General features: G+C 36.3%; 2 protein-coding genes and 1 non-coding gene across 3 annotated transcripts in view; all 3 read right to left on the reverse strand.

The window, feature by feature from the left end:
- Positions 1–369: 369 nt before the first annotated feature.
- LOC141292084 (centromere protein T-like) lies at positions 370–2565 on the reverse strand. Its single transcript, XM_073824046.1, has 5 exons — positions 2484–2565; positions 1572–1671; positions 1340–1486; positions 1138–1242; positions 370–696 (listed from the first exon to the last, which is right to left on the reverse strand). The coding sequence occupies exons 1-5, from the start codon at positions 2563–2565 to the stop codon at positions 567–569; spliced, it is 564 nt and encodes a 187-aa protein (XP_073680147.1). The 3' UTR covers positions 370–566.
- A 5910-nt stretch (positions 2566–8475) lies between these two features.
- Positions 8476–8603, reverse strand: LOC141293207 (U6atac minor spliceosomal RNA). The gene has a single exon (XR_012340679.1). It is a non-coding gene; the product is annotated as a U6atac minor spliceosomal RNA (small nuclear RNA).
- Positions 8604–12281: 3678 nt separating this feature from the next.
- Positions 12282–15736, reverse strand: part of LOC141292086 (formin-binding protein 1-like) — a 54585-nt gene continuing 51130 nt past the window's right edge. The window contains exon 16 of the mRNA XM_073824047.1: positions 12282–14683. Within this exon, the coding sequence (XP_073680148.1) occupies positions 14676–14683 (8 nt within the window). The 3' untranslated portion in view covers positions 12282–14675. The remainder of the gene's footprint in view (positions 14684–15736) is intronic.

The following is a 15736-nucleotide window of genomic DNA, read 5'->3' on the forward strand; positions in this document are numbered from 1 at the left end:
AAATAAATGCAGGCTTGGTGAGCAGAAGAGACTTTTTAACATTAAACATTAAAAATCTTACAGTCCAAATTGGAAGCATATACTGAATATGTTAGTATACAGTATGTACTGCACGGTAAGGTAAACAATACTGTAGTATTCTATTCCAAACTAGCATGTTTCAAATCATAGAATCAGAAGTCTGATATTTGTGGTTTATATTTTGTCATGGGACAAAGATTTCTGAGGCTAATTATTTTGAGGAAAGCTTATGAAAAACACATTGTCTTTGGAATATTGTGTGCAGATGAATCACACACAGTAAGACAGGACTACAATTTACATTTTTATGTGGTTTTTAATATTTGTTTTGGAAAATGTACACAAATAGCTAAAAATACAAAGAACTGAAAGCTTGTTTTCTTCGTGGTGCTGCGTGCAACAAACAGCAGATTATATATTACACATATTCATATTTACAAAATCAAGACTTTATTGTTTTGAACATATGAACATATTTACAAGAACACATGCAGATATGCGCAGCTACCTCCTCTAGTGTTTAAGGAGGGCGTCCATCTGCATGTTCACCTTCTTTGTTTTGGGATGACTTTGTTTCCGCTGGTGGCCACCGGGATTAGAAGTTTCCGATACTCGAGTGGAAGATATTTCTCTATCAGTATATTCACAGGCGTGCTGTCTGTCACAAAGCCCTGCCTGAGAAAAACAACAGAAACAAGTACTTCCGCATGATAAATATAACCAATTTGCAAAATCGAACAAAAAGCTGAAAATCATACAAAAATTAAAGGAATAGTGAATGAACCACAGTGAATGGGTCCCGTCAGAAAGAGAGTCCAAACAGCCAATAAAAATATCATAATAATCCACAAACACAGCTTTTCACTTCACAAGATGTTAACTGATGGACTGGAGTGGTGTGGATTATTGTGATGTTTTTATCAGCGGTTTGGACTCTCATTCTGACGGCACCCATTCACTGCAGAGGATCCATTGGTGAGCAAGTGATTTAATGCTAAATTTCTCCAAATCTGTTCTGATGAAAAACAAACTAGTCTACATCTTGGATGGCCTGAGTGTGAATACATTTTCAGCATATTTTAATTTTTTTTGTTGTACTATTGCTTTAATATTTACCTTCTCATGAGGAGCTCAAAATCTTCAACCTCAATAGTTTTACGTTTGGCGTGAGTAGCGTACGCTTCCAGATCATCCGCTAGCCGTTCAAAGTACTTCTTAAGACTAAGGAATAAAAAAAAGCACACACATACATTGGAGGAGATGTAACTTCAAATATACATGTTGCAATAGGGTAGATAATTGTTCCCTGAGCACTTACATTTCATTAATGGCAGGGTAGACGTCACTGGCCACCTTGCTCTTGGCAAAGTGCTTGAACACACTCATGACGTAACTCTTGGGAAGAACATCAACCCCTGTTTGACGCTTCTGTCTCGGGGCTCGTTTGGCAGCCTGAGGGGCAGGACTGAAAAAAAAAAATGGGTTTTAAATTTGCGTTAGGAGACAGTGTAAAATGGACACCGGGAAGAGGAATGTTTTTAGTATATTACCCAGCATTTAGTTCTTTAAGGACTGTTGGCGTAGCCTGCGCAGTAGGACTCGCGAAAACTCTTTTCTGTCTTACAAACGCAGGAGTTTTCATGGACAGTTCTGAAATAAAAGAAAAAATGCTCAAGTAAATGCAAGTTATGCTTGTTATATCTGATTTGCAATAAATCACTCTTTTGAAATGGTTCTTTTTAATAAATTGACTCACAAAGGTTTAACTTGATAAAAAAAAAAGTTTAAAAATTTTAATACATTCAACATACAGTTGAAGTCAAAAGTTTACATAAACCCTGCAGAATCTGCAAAATGTTAATTATTTTACCAAAATAAGAGGGATCATACAAAACACATGTTATTTTTTAATATAGTACTGACCTGAATAAGATATTTCACATAAAAGATGTTTACATATAGTCCACAAGAGAAAAAAAGTAGAATTTATAAAAACGACCCTGTCCAAAAGTTTACATACACTTGATTGATCCAGTTTTTTTTTTTAGCATTTTTGTGTATTTGAACCCTTTCCAACAATGACTGTATGATTTTGAGATCCATCTTTTCACACTGAGGACAACTGAGGAACTCATATGCAAGGTTCAAACAGAAGGTTCAAACACTCGCTGATGCTTCAGAAGGAAACATAATGCAATAAGAGTCAGGGGGTGAAAACATTTAAACAGAACGAAGATGTGTACATTTTTCTTATTTTGCCTAATTCACTTTTTTTTCCATTTAGTACAGCCTTTCTGAAGCTACAGAAGATACTTACATGTTCCCCAGAAGACAAAAGTAAAATTTACCCTGATCTTTAAATCCAAAACATTTTCACCCCCTGGCTTTTAATGCATTGTGTTTCCTTCTGAAGCATCAGTAAGCGTTTACTAAGATCAACTGGATGTGAAAGTGGGAGTCACCTGCACTAAGTGCGTCGTCATCATCCTCCTCCTCTTCTTCATGTGGAAGTTCAGGGCTCTGATTGGCTGGTTCAGAGTCCATCAACTCATCTTCCTCCTCTGACTGGTTCACTTCTTCTGGGGCGTCATCATCTTCTGCAAACTCTGGCACATCTTCCTCAGCCAGACTAGCCTCATGTTGCCGTGACCTCTGCTCTTCTGTGCTGACCTCTGCTGTAGAGTGGAGCTGAGGAAACTCTGGACTGCCCGGTGTTTCTCTTTCTTCATCTGGAACATCCTGTAAACTCTCTCTGCTCTCGTCGACAAGATCCAAAAGATCTAAACAGAAACAAGGTTTTTAGCCTACAAATAAACTGAATTATCTGTTGTCACTGGTGAAGAACTTTCTGATTTTGTCACTTCAGGTAGTCTCGTTGTCCTCACCTTTCTCTCTTGGGTTCAATCCAGCTCCAAAACTCTTTGTGACTCTTGTGAAAGCAGGAATTCCCAAGACAGCGCCTCCTCCCTCTGAGCGGTGAGCTCTACGAGTTATTCGCTCTAGATAATGTGAGCTGTCTGGGTTCTCTTCAGCATTTTCATGTTCAGCTTCAACAACCTCCTCATCCTGAACTTCCTCAGCATTCTCTTCCTCAAATTCTTTAACGTTTTCATCCTCAACTTCCTCAACATTCTCATCGTCAACTTCCTTAACGTTCTCATCCTCGACTTCTTCAACGTTCTCATCCTCAACTTCTTCAACGTTCTCATCCTCAACTTCTTCAACGTTCTCATCCTCAACTTCTTCAACGTTCTCATCCTCAACTTCTTCAACATTCTCATACTCAACTTCTTCAACGTTCTCATCCTCAACTTCTTCAACGTTCTCATCCTCAACTTCTTCAACATTCTCATACTCAACTTCCTCAACGTTCTCATCCTCAACTTCCTCAACATTCTCATCCTCAACGTTCTCATCCTCAATTAACTCAACACTGTCATCCTCAATTTCCACAACTTTTTGATCCTCGGTTTCCACAACGGCCTCATACTCAATTTCCACAACATTCCCAATCTCAACTTCCTCCACAAATTCTTGTTTTTGTAGCTCCACATCATGAGATTCAGGCAGTGATTCTGTCATTGCCTGTGTTGGAGCAAGTACAATATCATCTTCTGCACTCAACAATTCATCATCTTGGGATGAAGGCACTACCTCTTCCTCTTCATCATCCTGTGATTGCATCTCATGATCTTTTTCTTCTTGAATTAAAGGTTCTGAGTCGGGAACTTCACTGACTCTCTCAAGCTCATGTTCTGCATCCCTTTCCATCTCTTCAGATCGTCCCATTGTGTCGTCTTTTTTAGGCTGCACGTACAGCTCTGTGACATCACTGAGGCCGAGTGTGAACTTCTGCCAAGAAGAATCTTCAAGAGTTTTTCCATCCTGAAATACAGAGTGATCTAAAGGAGAGAGAACCCCATTTTAGATAGAGACAAAATAGCATGGATGCAAATTTTTAGACTTAGTTTATGTAAACCTTGGTTAGGGCCTTGCTCCAAGCACCTCTGAACGGCCTCATCAAATGCATCTACAGACGGCAGCCTCCGATTGGATACCTTCCTCTGGAGCCCCGCCCTCTCAGTGCACTTCTCCACAAATGGGGTCTTCAAGGTCAGGTTCAGGCCACTGAAAGAAAATGAACGTGAATGAAGCACATGCAAAATGCCTCAATCAAACATCAAAACAGCTCAATGTTTTACTCAATCTTCCCAGCCTGGCAACCGCATGCAAACCAAAAACTTATCTTCTAAAAATATTTTCCTTAAAAATCATCCAATCTGTTGAGTTAGTTGAGGAGAGAAAATAATAACTGAATTTATAAAAATTACTCTGTTCAAAAGTTTACATACACTTGATTCTTAATACTGTGTTGTTTTTGTGTATTTGAGCCCTTTCCAACAATGACTGTATGATTTTGAGATCCATCTTTTCACACCGAACACAACTGAGGGACTCATATAAAACTACTGCAGAAAGTTCAAACGCTCACTGATGCTCCAGAATGAAACACAATGCATTAAGAGCCAGAGGTGTAAACTTTTTAACAAAATGAAGGTGTGTATAGTTTTCTTATTATGCCTATCGTAACCTTATGTAATAGTTGCATATGAGTCCTTCAGTTGTCATCAGTCAAAAGATGGATCTCAAAAATCATAGTCATTGTTGGAAAGGGTTCAAATGCACAAAAATGCTGAAAAACCAAAGAATTTGTGGGACCTGAAGAACTTTTCTGAAGAACAGCAGGCAGTTGTATGTAAACTTTTGAACAGGGTTTTTGGACAGGATTATTTTCTCTTGTGGACTGTACGCAAACTTCTTTTTATGTGAAATATTCAGGTCGAATATTCAGTGCGAAATAAAAAACAACATGCATTTTGTATGATCCCTCTTATTTTGGTAAAATAATTAAACTCAACTATGTTGTTTAGGTGTCAACTTATCACAGATCAAGTAGACCGATAACCAATATTTTGAGGCGACATTTTATCTACTTTCCAATGCCAGTTTAAGTGACTAAGCCAGTCTGCGGGCACATAAAGGACAAAGCATTTACCTTTTTGAGCCAGAAGACGAATCTAAATCATGAGAAGCCTCTGCTTTCTCCTGAGAGACATCACCTTTATGAGAAACACGTGAGACGTCCTCTGTGTTGTCTGAGAATATAAAAAGGGGTCAGATGATACTTAGTGACTTTTTGAACAAGTGATGCCAGTATTTCACAGCATACAATTCCATACATAGACAGTCTTCCTAACAAATATAACCGGTGTACAGCATGAAAAGCACCTGGCAGTTGATCTAACTGGTGCTCAAACGCTGACACACTAAAGACACGCTGCGGTTTCCTCCGGCTCAGTCCTCTGACCACATGCGTCAGGGGTTCAGTGTGCAGAGTCAGGTCAGACAGCTCCACTCCAGACAGACCTTCACTGAGGAAAACACAGACTCATGAACACAACATGAAGAGGATTTCAAGTATATGGGATTGAAGAGGTACTCACGTTCTCTCTCCAGCACTGGACACACTGGACTCGGCTGGATTTGGATCTGACTCTTGAAATGCAGGCTGACCCGACATCAGCAGTGATGATTCAGTCTCTGAAACACACATGGGTGAAACATCAGAAACATATGATATTTTTACTAGTTTACTCCTGAAACCTTGGCAGTGAGTTTTTACCCATCTGAATGATTCCCCTGAGCAGACCACGAGTGGTCACGTCCTCGTCAAACAGTGGGGACGTTGCCGAGGCAGGAGGGTTTGTATTTGCCACTGATGTCCTTGGCCGTTTAGGTGAAGGGAGTGGTGATTGGGAAGCACTCTGAAACAAAAGATGAGGATATTAGGGATGTAACCAAGTCGAATATGCATTTGCAACACATCAAATTGCTTATTTAAAAACCATGTGTGTACCTCATAGAGCTTCTTCTTTTGTCTCTGGCGTAGGGCAGATCCAGGATTCTCCAGTCCAGGGGTGTTTCTCAGCCTCACGCTCCGCCGTACATTTGTGGCACTGAAACACATTAAATATATATATTTTATACATATTATACACACAAACTTCACAGAAGAAAAAAAATATATAATTCTACAATTCTCTCTCTCTTTATCCTCCTGAGTGTTTGCATCTGTAGTGGACATTATATTTTAGTGAATTTCTATGAGAACTCACATGTCACCGTTGGATGTTCTTTGCAGAGCACATTCAAGGCTTTTTAGAGATACCAAATGTTTGGACATTTGAGCATGACCACACTCTCTCCTTGGTCTTTAAAGATGGTTAAAATTTATTTAGTTAAAAATTGTACATCCTTATGGAAATATCATATTTTGTAATTGTCATTTAAATCTGAATCATTTTTAAATTGTTTATCATGAAGCAACATCTCAGGAAAATGTTATGGGTTTTCAAATCCAAATATGACTTCCTGTTATGAAACAGGATATCATTTCATACATGCCCACTAGAGGAAACCAGGACTAAAATCATTTTTTATGCGTATTGGGAGACATAACCATTTAATAGGAAAATAACTTATATATCAATATTCTTATGAAATATTAGATATTATTATGAAAACCTGGCTAAATATTACTCCCATTAGGACAGAATGGAACAAAATGGTATATCAAATCATTTTTGTTATATGTTTCATAACATACTTGAGAATCATCCTTAAACAAAGTTTGGTATAAAAAAAAATCCTGAAACCTAAAAATTGATTGGTGATTTTAAAAAATCCAATTGTTTTGCTTTTTTGATGTCTATTCATGCCTTTTTATTTTTTAGAAGGACACTATATACATTTTTAAAAATGCTAATTTTCAAAAAAAAAAATTAATGATCTAAACAATGAAATGGCATGAAAAAAATACTAAATTCACAAAAACAATTCTGGGTCTCTGGAGGATGTATGGATGCTTTGCATTGTTGTGTCTCTCATGGTTAATCAATTTAAAAGCTAACAATAAATACAAATAGAGACTTGAACACTTTCTGTTTACAACTAGTAACGTTATAACGTTACTGATAATCTAACTTTCCCTTTATGACATTTTGTATTTGGCCGATACTGTATGCGTACATATGTTTGTTTATTTAATTTATCTCCGCTCGCATACGTTAAACTATTCGCGTAAAATAATTTAAAAGTAAGCAAAATATCTAAAATTACGCTGGGCAATGTTACTTGTGTATACAATTTAAGTGACATGTGAAATAAATTCACCTTCTGGTTACTGGAGATCTGGGTAACTCTGAGTGCAGGACTCTCCTCAACAAAACCCGAGCGGATATATCGTCTTCTGTCGAATCCATCGTTTCTTATCGTAGTTTACCACACAACGAAATATTCTCAACAGCTGCAGAACTTAAATAACATTAAAATTAAAGTAAACAAAGAAAACCATACGTCTGGAAGTTTGAAAATGGAAGTCTCACAACTCCCGCTCGTTCGTTCAAGTGAATCTCGCGATAGTTTGTCAATCGCTTTCATTCATTGGCGATGGCGTTTACTGCACACAAGAGGGCGAACGGCGGCTCAGAAGACTAAAGCCTCTATTTAGCTGGATACAACATATAGCTTACATGTGATAAATGGATTCCTGACACGCCGGTTAAAATCAGCTCCAATAAACTGTCTAAAATTATTTTAAAATTTGTTCAGTGATGACAAACAACTGTGATCGTCAATCCTCCTGACTAACGTTGAGGAAAGTATCCTTAACCACGTGACAGCGCAAATCTTTTTCCTTCGGCTATTTTAATAGTTCGCACCTAAATACTCACACCCAGGAATTTTAACATCATTGAGTGTAGAAATGTAAAAAAAAAATAAGATAAATATTTTTTACAACAACCATATCTGACCAATTAGAGACAACGTCACGGCCTCTAAACCACGCCCCATTTCACCACAACTGAAATTTGTGTTGAAGAAGCTACGTAATGCTTTCCAGGCCAGGGTTTGGATAAAGAAATTGTGAAGTGTAAAATATTTTAGCTGTTCCATTTTGCTGATTTATTACCTGTTATATTACCAGTGCAAGGAAATGAAAAGGTTTGTTGAAAATTGCAATCACACACAAGCCAAAATACAGTTGAAGTCAAAAGTTTACATACACCTTGCAATCTGCAAAATGTTATTTTACCAAGTTATTTTTTATTTAGTACTGAGCTGAATAAAGAAGAAAATTTACATAAAGTCCACAAGAGAAAATAATAGTTGAATTTAAAATGAACCTGTTTAAAAGTTTACATACACACTTTTTTTTTTTTTCATGATTCCCTTGTTTGTCCTCTGTTATTCGGAAAAATCCTTAAGGTCTCACAAATTCTTTGGATTTACAGCTTTTTTGTGTATTTGACCCCTTTCCAACAATGACTATGATTTTCAAAATCACACTGAGGACATCTGAGGAACTACATGCAACAATGAGATTTTATCCATTAAAAAACATGGTTAGAGATGCCACGAAGTAGGTGGCAATGCCTTAACCGTATGTGTGTTGAAGGCCACTAGGACCTCTTCCATCCTTGTCAAGGGGAGTGCTAACCTTCTCTCCTTTCATACAACACGAAAGAGCCGGTGAGATTCAGAGAATATAAAGGGCGGTAGCTGCCCATCATGCTCATCGACGGTGACAAGTTTGAAAAATTAAAAACGGACATCGTTTTTATAGTTTGCAATATATATTGTTGTGTAAACATGTTTACATATACGTTACACGCGTATTATTTGGATTTATGATTTTAAAAAGCTATTTTTACCATCTTTAGGCGACGCACATTGCATTCTAATTTGCATCTCTGAGACGTCGACCAATCACAACTATGCAACAGCATACGTCACAGACTCGACTCTTGCCCAGGAAGTAAACACAAACGCAGTTCAAAAGTCGTTCTTGCAATACGACTGATATCATGTATGTTAGGTTTTAACACACAGCTTTAAATATTCATATGTGAGTTTTCTTTTAGTCTTTTTGGATTGCTGAATGATTCTATCTATTACATGAAAGTTAATAGCTAATGTTTTGCGATGTTCGTTTGTCCATTAACATTAACGAATTAATAAACACGTATTTAGTTCTGAATTATTATGAATATTTTTGTAATAATAATACTTGTTTATGAATTTTGAATGAGTGTAAATGTTTACAGAATTTACTCTAAATTATTTTCAGCCATTCTGCAATTGTGTTAATTATTTTAAAAGATTAATAATTAGAATTATTAGAAGACTAAGACGGAGGCTAAAACTCGACTAAGACTAAAAAATGTGTAATAATTAGAAGACTAAGACACAATTTTAATGCACAAATATAGCTGCAAGCAGAGATTACAGGGGTTTAACCTAAATCGATGATTTAAAAAAGCATTTTTGGCAAATCCAGGTAATGTACCATAATAACAGTTGTGATGGTTACAGCCAGCTGTGGTCCAAACTCCTTAAAACTTTGCATGCTTGTTTAGTATCACCAAAGAGTCACCTGTTGCATGTGCTCACCAGTTTTCGTGAAGTTTTGAGGTTTTCTGTAGGCTTTATAGAATTTTGGGTAAATTTGAACAGGCCCTTTTCCCAAAGCTAACATTTTATTGATACTTAGTGAGAGTGTCCAGAGAATTTCACTGTTACACATCTACACTCCTTCCAGAAGTCTGAGATCCTCTAGTGAAAGACGCCTCATTGTACCACACAGAGAGGCATGAAATCACTTTCCAGAACATTCTCGGTCACTGTTCCTGCCTGGTGGAACGTTCTTCCCACACCCATCCCGAATGCTGCCTCCTTAACAGCTTTCAAACGACTGCTAAAAACCCATCTCTTTCAAATCTATCTGACCCAATAAAAAAAAAAAAAAATATATATATATATATATATATATATATCACTTTCTTGATCTTGTCATTATAGCATGTACTCATCTAACAATGCCTGATATATGGTATTTTCGAGCACTTCCCGCTTCGATCTGACTCTTAGGATGAATCGCTTGCTGTTCTCCCCAATTGTAAGTCGCTTTGGATAAAAGCGTCAGCCAAATGAATAAATGTAAATGTAAATTGTACTGCAGCATTTGTTCCAGATTGAGCAAAAAACCTAGGACTAGCTCGCAAAAGTAGATTTTTTACATCTTCTCAATCATTTAACAATTGATTTGATTAACCGCAGTGGTTCTAGAGGCAAAGTTGTCCAGAATGAGGAGTTATGTGTGAAAAACACGCAATGTACAATCGTTTATGCCCTTGAAAAATGCGATATCACCGATATCACCCCCTCAGTGGCGAAACAGTCCCACCGAGTTTCGTTCTGATCGGCTTCTCTTAACCTTTTTTCTTATAGGTGCTCAAACTTCATCAGCCAATGTCGGCCATGTTTTTTTGAGATACACAAAGTCCTTATAGACACTTGTGGCACTTTGGACCAAGACCATGCACATCGATTTTCATGTTGATAGGACAATGGTTGCATAGTTAGAGCCATTTTTATGTTTATGTCTTATAGCGCCACCAAGTGGCCAAACTCTGCGTTCTTTCCACTGTGACCTCAGATTGAGCTCTTACATATGTGTTCTGAGTTTGACAAGGATAAATTGTTCCGATCAGAAGTTATAGGCATTTTACTAAAAGGGGCCCTGCCTCTTTCGAGGGTGAGTCGAAAGCTCTATCTTTTTTGATAATTATTGATTTGCTCTCCAGAGAATCTTCCTGCACTGGTTTTGTTCCGATCAAGCGTAAAACCTAGGACTAGTTAGCAAAAGTAGTTTTTAAAAAAATCCAAAATACCAGCAAATTTCACCAAGCTTACGATCCCTTCTGAGACATGCTTTGTTGACTTGAGCATGCGACTGGCGGTTCAGGAGTTATTAAGCTGGTTTGAGAAAGCCAACTTACTGAAATGCTATTTAAACTTATTATTATTATTCTTTTGAGACGAAAATGTTGATTGCTACTCCTCCTAGAGCCTTGATTCTAAAAACTCCAAACTCAGCCCAGGTCTTCAGACTGATCTGATGGAGTGTGCTATATCTTTTCTAACTGAGCGGACTTACGATTTTCCTAAAAATGATGAATAAAACTGGGAGAAATCCCATAGACTTACTTACTTCCTATTCAAACTCCAACTGTCAAAATTCCCAGAATCCCTTGAGACTCAATCAAGCATCCCTTCTAAGTACAAATATTTAGCTTTTCTAACTTTAAGCTTTTAAAACTATTTTAAATGTCAACCTCTTTCCGACTGAAAACCGTCATACTTAATTAAAACTTTTTAAACTTTCTGGTCCGGCTTTCTCAAGCCAACTTAAAATTTGTCTTGACAAACTTTTTTTTAATCTAGATTTACTTTTGATCGCTGTAGCGCCCCTGTCAGGCCGACTGGGGCTAGTATTGGTGATGTTACCGGCAGTGTGAGTACCACCATCCCTCCAAGTTTCAAGTATCTACGACTTACGGTTTGTTCTGCACGATCAGTTTTACTGATCCTTGGCCATTCTAACAATTACAATAGGGTTTCAGTGCTACGTGCTTAAACCTCTAATTAAGTGTAAGGTAAAGTAACTTTAGATTTTGTATAAACACAAAGTGATACACAGAGACAATAATTTATTGATTTTCCCCTCTATCTTTAATTGGCACAGTTAACACATACAAAGTATTCAGTGCTCCAAAACACAAGCATAACAAAAAAAGTGCAAAACAAACATTTGGCAGACCTCACCAAACGAGACAAAAAAAGAAGAGTTTAATTCATTTAGCAAAGCAGAGAAAAGAAACTGGGACATTTTTATTAATCAAAATTTAAAAATAGACTCTTACCATGGATTGGTAGTTCACTCTTATTTATAGACTTGTACGTATAGATATACATATATATATATATATATTTATAATTCTCTGATTCGGGAATGGTGTTTTGAAGCCCCAAATAGAGCAGGTAGGGGCAGAGAGCAAATGATTCAGGTCAAATAAGACAGCTGTGTGTATGAATATGTCATATATGGTGATAGCCGGCAGATTATAACAAGACGAAAAAGGCTGAAATGAAGTTGTTTTGTTCTCAAAGAGAGACAGAGCACTTGAGAAAGTGTGTATGTTTGGAAGACATATACGAAATGACGTTTTCCTCTTCGGGGTGGTGAGATGTTGTCCGCTTTCAAAACCTTTTCTTGTTTATTACACATTTTTATATTTACAGGTTCATCAATAGCCAGTGAGTCAGTTATGAGAGAGGCTGCTCAATTCGTTCAACATAAAACATCGTAATTCATCAATAAGCGCTTTGTTAAAAATAATAAAAGCATTAAATGGCAGATCTGTGGCATGTGAAGTTTCATTTCCATGATGCTGCCAGTAGAGATGTAGATGTTTTGGGCTTAGGAATCAATAAAAGAGAAAAAGAACTACAATTTTTAAATATCTAAAACCTCTCCTTGACCCAAAATAACTGTGTGAAAGAGTTAAAAAATGTAAAAGCTAAAAAGCTAAAATTATGTGCCTTGGGAAGGTGAGTAAACAGTGAAAGATGACCAAAAATTAAAAATATAATCTCTTCACAACAGAAAAAAAAAAAAAAAACTCATCTTTGTCCACAGTGATTACATAAAAAGGGAAACAAATCAGTTGAAATTAAAAACCTCCAAGTTTCCATACAAATGCTCACAGCTCATACCTTACATGATGCATGTTAATTGTCTGGTTAACCTGTACATTTGGCTCAGAGAACATATATATATTTAACCGGCGAAACCAATGAGGTTGCGAGGTTCTCGGCTGGGTGCTCCACAGGGTAAAACCATGAAGACATGAACGAAACGGCTGTCACAATAAATACATACTCATATCAACAGGACGTTAGCATATTCATGAGTGTACATATAGCCCCTCCCCTGCCTGACAAACAAAAACAGCATTTGAGCATGATGACTGGATGATTGGACGGTTAAGGTAAAGCAGGAAGACAAATGTATTAAATGAATGAAAATGTGAATAACTGAAGGGTTGATTAGATGGCAAACAGACAGACAGGATTAGTAATTGCACTGGAAGGGCGGAGACAGAGGAGGTGCCAGGGCAAGCAGACATGCTATTGGCCAGTGAAGCCCCGCCCCTGACATGTACCACAGCCATGTGAGCAACCAATGGCCAGCAGCTATTATCTTTGGGAGGTGGAGTCAAAGGGTCAAAAGGGGCGTGGTCTATTAAAGGAGCCGGAATGAGTGACATCATGACGAATTTAAATGCTGCGTTCCATTTAATTTGAGAAAGATTCCAACTTGGAAAAGTGCAATCGAAGGGCACTTACAGATATTTCACATCATACAAAGCAGAGCATGTGCTAATGTTAAACAAATGCTTTTAAGCTAATACAATGAATGAATGAGTCAAAGTTCCTACATCATATGTGTGTATATGAATGTTTTTAACTGTAAAACATGATTTGTTGATAATCATAAACTTGTGAAACATGCTTGCATTGCTATTTTGTTTCTTTATACACTAAATGTTAAAAATAATTACGATTTATTCATGTTTTTGAAAAAAGTTTCTACTGCTCACCAAGGATTTATCTGATCAAAAACACAGTAAAAACCGTAATATTGTGAAAAATTATTACAATTTACACTACCTTTCAAACGTTTCAGGTAAGATTTATTGTTTTTTTAAAAAGAAATTTTTATTTCTATTCACCAAGGGTGCATTTAATTGATCAAAAGTGAGAGTAAATATATTAAATGTCTTTTGAACTTTTTATTCATCAAAGAATCCTAAAATCACTGTTTGAGCAGCAAAAACAGTTTTTTGCATTTATGATAAGAACCATTATTAAAAACTGAGCACCAATCATAACGGAGCAGCAAATCTGCAAATTAGAATGATTTCTGAAGGATCATGTGACTAAAGACTGGAGTAACAATGCTGAAAATTCAGCTTTGCATCACAGGAATAAATTGCATTTTAAATTGTATTCGAATAGAAAACATCTATTTTAAATTGAAAAAATATTTCACAATTTTACTGATTTTACTGTATTTTTGATCAAATAAATGCAGCCTTGGTGAGCAGAAGACACATAAAAAAATCTTAAAATCTTAATTGTTCTAAAGTTTTGACCAGTAGTGTGCATTATCTTTCGAGCACAAGCTAAAAATACTAGGAATATGGATGGAACGCAGCACTGCTGTGGTACCGCAAAATCAGCTCCTTTTCCAGACCACATTCCCAGGGTTTTAGTTTGGAAAAAGGTGAGGGAATCGGAAACAAGGCCGTCAAAGACAAACACACATACGAACACTCATTCGCACAGGCTGAAAGAAACGTTAGCGCCGTTTCAGCAGCGATGAAGAGCCGTAAAGCAAAATGATATATGCAGATCATATTCACCTCATTATAAAATAACAGACAAGTAATAAATCTAAATGCCATAATATTTCTCTGATTCGCTGTTAAAGTTCCTCTCTACAGCAGGAGAATTTAGGCCGAGAGGTCTCTATAGCCTCTTCCTCTCGCTTCTTTCACTGTTCCTCTCTTAATTTTGTGTCTGTCTCTCATTTGTCTCACTCTAGGGCAGTTCATGGAGGGTAGGCTGTAGTTTTCCTCACATGTGGCTGCTGTTTGCCCTGCACCAATGAGTCCTCCTTCCATACTTTACGAATCTGCAGTCATACAAACAAACAAACATATGAAAAACAAAAGAAAAACATGTTAGACTTGGTGAAGTGATGAATTCATGCCCTCTATGAAAGACTTTTCACACTATAACTAAACCAGGGTTATCTTTTTTTATTTTTAGGTCATTTTCATTTGACATCAGTGTTGTTTCAGTTATTATTTATATAGTATTATAATATTTATTAATATTCTGAATTAGCTGTTATATCTATACTTTTAATTTTCAGTAATTTTTTACGTGGTTTTTGTCATTTTTATTTAAATATTTCTTTTTATTTTTTATTTCAGTTTTTAATTTTAGAATTCGTTGTTTTAGTGACTTATTTAATTTCAAATCAGCAACATTTAAATTTTCGAATTTAAAAATTTGAGTTTTTTATGTTTAGGTTTGTCATCTAAAATTATTGATTTTTCTTTTAATGCTGAAATTATTTATTATTATTTTACTATTAGGATATTAAGTAAAGATCATGTTCCATGAAGATATTTTGTCAATTTCCTACCATAAATATATAAAAACTTAATTTTTTATTAGTAATATGTATCGCTAAGAACTTAATTTAAACTTTGGAGGCAGTTTTCTTAATATTTTTATTTGTTAGCACCCTCAGATTCTAGATTTTCAAATAGTTGTATTTCGACCAAATACTGTCCTATCCTAACAAATACCTATCCCATACATCAATGTTAAGCTTATTTATTCAGCTTTCAGATGATGTATAAATCTCAATTTCAAAAAACTGACCCTTATGACTGGTTTTGTGGTCCAGGGTCACAATTAGTTCTCTTGTTTTAGGTAAACCATGGCCACACTCTGGCCAAATGCACACATAAATTAACCCAGGATAAACTAACAGTGTGAAACATGGAACAAGATAATCTAAGGTTAAAATAACTATGATAACAAGTGTGAAAAGCCCATTTGAATGCACTTCTGAACACATAAATGTGACATATACGTTTATATGAGCTGTACAGTTACAAAATGAACTGGAAAATGACAATATAAACACATAGGATTGTTTGTAGCATGATTT

The sequence above is a fragment of the Garra rufa genome, chromosome 19, assembly GCF_049309525.1.
Source record: "Garra rufa chromosome 19, GarRuf1.0, whole genome shotgun sequence".
In the NCBI taxonomy this organism is placed as follows: Eukaryota; Metazoa; Chordata; class Actinopteri; order Cypriniformes; family Cyprinidae; genus Garra; species Garra rufa.